The sequence below is a fragment of the Sphaeroforma arctica genome (genome assembly GCF_001186125.1).
Source record: "Sphaeroforma arctica JP610 unplaced genomic scaffold supercont1.2783, whole genome shotgun sequence".
Lineage (NCBI taxonomy): Eukaryota > Ichthyosporea > Ichthyophonida > Sphaeroforma > Sphaeroforma arctica.
In genome coordinates this window covers 1-4935 of record NW_014037775.1, presented here as the reverse complement: position 1 = coordinate 4935, position 4935 = coordinate 1, and the positions used below count along the sequence as shown (strand labels likewise).

Sequence of the window (4935 nt, the reverse complement as noted above, 5' to 3'; positions counted from 1 at the left end):
AATAAATAATATATACACACACACTATATATATATATATATATATATATATATATATATATGTGTGTGTATACGGGTATATATACATGTAATCACTTAAACATAAGTTTGGGTTCTCTTTAGATTACTACGATGATAGATTAGTATACACAAAATAATGTAACAGCAGACGGAGACAAAGACTTGCATTGACATACAATAGTATAAAAACAGCTACTCTTAACATGCACGCTACGTTTCCACAAACCGTAATGTTCAGGCTCTGCCTATTCCAAAAGGCCTTGATCCCTTGTTCTCAGTCAGACTATGTATTCATCGCTTTGGTAGTCAAGCTTGCGAGTGTGTATGGCGTACAAACGCACGGAATGAACAGTATTTGCGAGTGTATCTTAAAAAACAGAATTCACTCGTATATAAACAGATATCACACTTTTGTTGTCACGATGAGTTTGAATAAGTGTTTAGTGTCATACTCTTGCCTCAAAGACGAATCAGTGTCTACTACTTTGCACTCACACGCTGGTCACGAAGGTGTATATATTTACTTCCTAAAGCCTGCCTAATGCTAAAAGCCTAAAACGCTATATTTATGTAGACATTCAAGATCCAACTATGATGCTCTCTTGGTCTATTCTGATTATGTTTTTAAAATATGTGTCGTACAATACTCTATTTTCTATAGAAAAAGATCGAAGAAGTGAGACCTCCATATTTACATAAATATTTAGTATTTACGCCTTCATAAATTTTATTTTTTTAACATCTGAAGAAAAAAAATAAAATTTGTGTTTTTGTTTGAAAAAAATATAAAACAACAACAATACAACATGATTGTTTCCTATATGTGAAGTAGGGTTGTAGGGTTTGTTCCACAATGGCTCAGCCGGCCTCAGCCCCCAAAACAAGAATTTACTAGTGTGTTTATGCAATATGATTGATTGATAACCAGTTTACTTGAGCGCATTCCATTGAATGATGACGCATACTTCTATTTAATTGGATTGTATTAATAAACCTAAATTACACTGCTACTTGATTAGAAGATATTAATAGATATATATTTCCTCGGTTTGACTGGCCAATTCATATCATCACAGTGACCAGTGTTACACGGTAAAACATTATATTTTAGTTCAATATAAAGTTCAATCCAGCGGCCCAGCCTGTACCGGGCTCCGAGGTGTGAACTGTGACGTGTCATTGCTCAGATCTGTATTTAAAACTAGCACACGATAGGCCACACGTCGGGACAAGTGCGACGAGTGCATATAACACAGGTGATACAGCTGTTAATAGGGTGGCGAGTGGCGAACTTTGTATGTATATGAGTGAGTGACCACAAGTAACACAGGACTCAGACCCTTACAACACGGTGCGAAGGGGTTACAACGCGAATGTCAGTGTTCTCAGGTGGTTGTTACTGATCGCGTGCACACACACGTACGAGTATAGAGACACTCCAACAACCAGACAGACAGACAGGGCGGGGTGATATATTCATACACTACAGTAAATGCTAGATACTGGTTCACATTTGATACAGCTGTACCAACTACACTCGGGTGTGTGCATTCACACATTCACGGAGAGTCGTATATTCTAATCAGCTCACAAAACCACTACACATGCAAAGTACGAGAGAACGGGCGCACATCACCATGGTGTCTCAATCCCCCTTAGTGCAGTTAAAAGAAGCGGCAACCAGCTTTAACATCCGCATAAAGCGCAGGGGTGGCTTAATGGTGTACATGCTTGTGTTTGTGATAGGCGTGTGCGTATGCATAGTCTCCCAATCTAATGCGGATGCATTAGGAGACGGTGGGAAAAGTGGGAGGGATCCACAGAATGCAGATACGGGTAGAATATACAGTACCAGTAATAGAGTTAGAGATACCGACAGTAGGGGTAGTATAGATAAAGAAGAATGGGGCGAGTACTTCAAAACGTTTCTTTCAGGCTCGAAAGCCCAAGACGAATTTGTCATGAACGGGGGAGAAGCTGAGCAAGAAGTGGTAGTAGAGATACCCGACAATCCTTTTGATGTGGGTACTATCCATCACAAACGGCAGAGAGGCCCTGGAAAGGCCAAGCCGTATGACTATGACGAGTGCGTGTGGGAAGGGTATGGCGAGATGGAGAAGTCTAAGGCCGTGATAGTAGGGCTGGTGCGAAATGCCGGTAATTCGACCGTAAACCGAGACATAACGGGACGGGTGCAGAAGCTCGGCGAGATGTTCGGTACTTATAAGATCCTGGTGGTGGAGAACGATTCCAACGATAGTACTCCGCAGTTGCTCAAGGACTGGCGACTGCGCAATGAACACGTGCGTATCATTGCGAGCGAGTTCAAGTTTGATACCAAGATAGGTAAGAATGTGGACCATATCAGGTTCAAACGTATGGCGCTGATACGCAATCTATACATGCTGGAGCTTGCTACCAACTCTGAGTATGAGGACACAGACTATGTGCTTGTATTGGACTTTGACAACAAGGATGGGTGGGATGAAGACGGCATAGCGCACTCGTTTGGGTTGCCCAAGTTCTACATACCCAACGAGAAAACTGAGAAAGCCAGGGCATCGGCAGCCTCTCAGGGGATTGTGGTCGAGAGTGAGAGCGACCGCGCAAACTCCCTGTGGGATAGTATGAGTAACAGTGACTCCCATGCACCCGGATCTGGGGGTGGACAATTAAGCAGCACCCACCCGCACCCGTGGCTGGGTACGCGGGACTCTGGGTTTCCGTTAGAGTGGGACATGGTGTGTGCTAACGGGCGTGTGAAGAAACAGAGAGGGGTCAAGTACTCGTACACCCCCTCTGGAGGCCTTCCCGTGACCCAGTTGGTGCAGGGTGTGGCTGGGGCGAGGGCCATGGAATCAGCCACACGGCGTATGCGGGTGAGGCCCGATCATCTGCAGAAGATTGTCGATACGATGCCCAATGGAACGGTCGAGTACATCGAGACTGTGCATGCGCTGAGTTCTATTGCGAACCACTACCCGTTCTTTGTGTATGTGGACGAGTTGGGGGACTGGAAGAAGCTGGGGGTAGGCGCGCTGATTAAGAACCTCAGGCACGCTATGGAGGTGAGCGGCATGACGAAGTACATACTCGAGGATATCATCGATGCCACGCCCGATGCGGAGATGGAAGGCATGTTCTTTGTACCGGAAGGGGGTGGGGTAAATAGTGGGGCAGAGGACAGTGGCGCCGGTGGGGCAGACAATGCAGACAGTGTGGGGGACGCTGACGCGGAGACGGGTGAGAAGCCTGGGGGGGTTAATGGGGAAGTCGAGGTGAATAAGGAAGTGTTGGATGCCCTACGTCAGCTAGAGGAGGACAAGGCCAAACGCACGCGCGTGCACAACAAAAAGACCACCAGCACAGACACACCCCAACACAAGGCCGCGGGGGATGTGATAGCCGATGCTACCAGTGCGGTACACGCCGAGGCGGCTATCCGCCTGGCCCAGATGATTATGAAGCGAGTGCACTCGCACGGGCGAGAGAGCAGCTTCGCGAATGCCATCTCCAGCCTGTACCTACAGGCGGTGCGGGCTCGGGCTGCTGCGGCTAACACGTTACAGACTAACTACTGGGCCGTGGAGGGGAGGTTCTATGATTCGTTGGCGTTTAGAGACGATGTGTTCCACAACGGTAACTTCAGGGCGCACCAGTTTGTGGCACACGACCCGCACGATGCGCCGTACTATGTGGGGTCGTGTTTCGGTGGGCTTTCTATTTATAGACGGGAGAGTATGAAGATGTGTAGGTACGATTCGGAGACAAAGGAGTGCGAACACCACAGCATCCACAAGTGCATGGCAGAGCACGGGTACAACAAGTTCCTGTTCAGCCCGGCCATGGTGGTCGAGTACTAGGACTGGGCGTGCGGAGAGTATCGATCCTAAAGAACCCCCTCAGTCACATAGCATAGGCGTTTTCACCGTGGTTGTAGCAGCAATTAACCGCACACACCGTATGCCTCATGTGGTGGGCGCGTATCTCCCATGGAGTCCATACAATATATGAATTTATCCGCAGAGTATGTGTATCTGCAATACATGGATGGGCTGGCGCGATCGCTTATGACGTACCCGTTTTGCCCAAGCGTTTAGCTGAATGCGTGCAGGTCAGTAGATCGGGGCATGTCTTTTGTCCCATCCCAGCCCACTCGGCCCTTATTAAGCAGCGGGATGCACACATCCATCTGTGTCTGCGTTATCTTTTGGTATCCAATCTGGCGAATCCCTTATATCCTGCGAGTGTTCTATATATAGAACTACTCAATACCAGCACGGGCAGAGCAGCACGCTCGGGAATGCCCAGTACGTGCATCGATAATACCGAGATGCGATGTTGTGTATATCAAGCGTAGAGCCTGTTATGCGCATATACAAAGAGTTTGTATAGGCACAGGCGTATGTACTAGGCTTACACTACTTAGCTCGTTGAGAAGCATCAAGCACCTGTTGACGCAACATTGTGTCGCAAACCCACCGCGCCTATGCGGACCAAAGAGAGATACCCAGTGGTCAGACAATATGCACACATTCGTACCAATAGTTGGCTGTGGACGAGATATGTTAGATTCATGGCTATTGTCGAATATATGTCTTTCGCAATAGGGGTTGATGACGACCAATTGATAAGTATACGTGGTCAAAGGGCCATGTCTGTGTTCATAACAGAATGTTTGTAATCAAATAAACAGTGGCCCCAACCTATTGCTGAGGCAGTCCAAGCAAGAGTACACTGTGTGCATCGGGATGAATGCTACAGAGTCTGTGAAGACTCGTGAATTATGATTCTCATAAATCAATATAGATACCATATATACTTATATACATATGTGCATATATACATGTATACATATATATATATTTATATATATATATATATATGTGTGTGTGTGTATGTGTATGTGTATGTG

At 46.5% G+C, this 4935-nt stretch overlaps 1 protein-coding gene across 1 annotated transcript; it reads left to right on the top strand.

Moving 5' to 3' along the window:
* Nucleotides 1–1255: 1255 nt before the first annotated feature.
* Nucleotides 1256–4857, top strand: SARC_12987 (hypothetical protein). Its single transcript, XM_014292895.1, has one exon. It carries the CDS (start codon nt 1625–1627, stop codon nt 3881–3883), a length of 2259 nt encoding a protein of 752 aa, XP_014148370.1. The 5' UTR covers nt 1256–1624; the 3' UTR covers nt 3884–4857.
* Nucleotides 4858–4935: the final 78 nt, after the last annotated feature.

Bases quoted from the DNA above. Each gene is read 5' to 3' on its own strand.
- SARC_12987 (XM_014292895.1), top strand. From the start codon at position 1,625: ATGCAAAGTACGAGAGAACGGGCGCACATCACCATGGTGTCTCAATCC.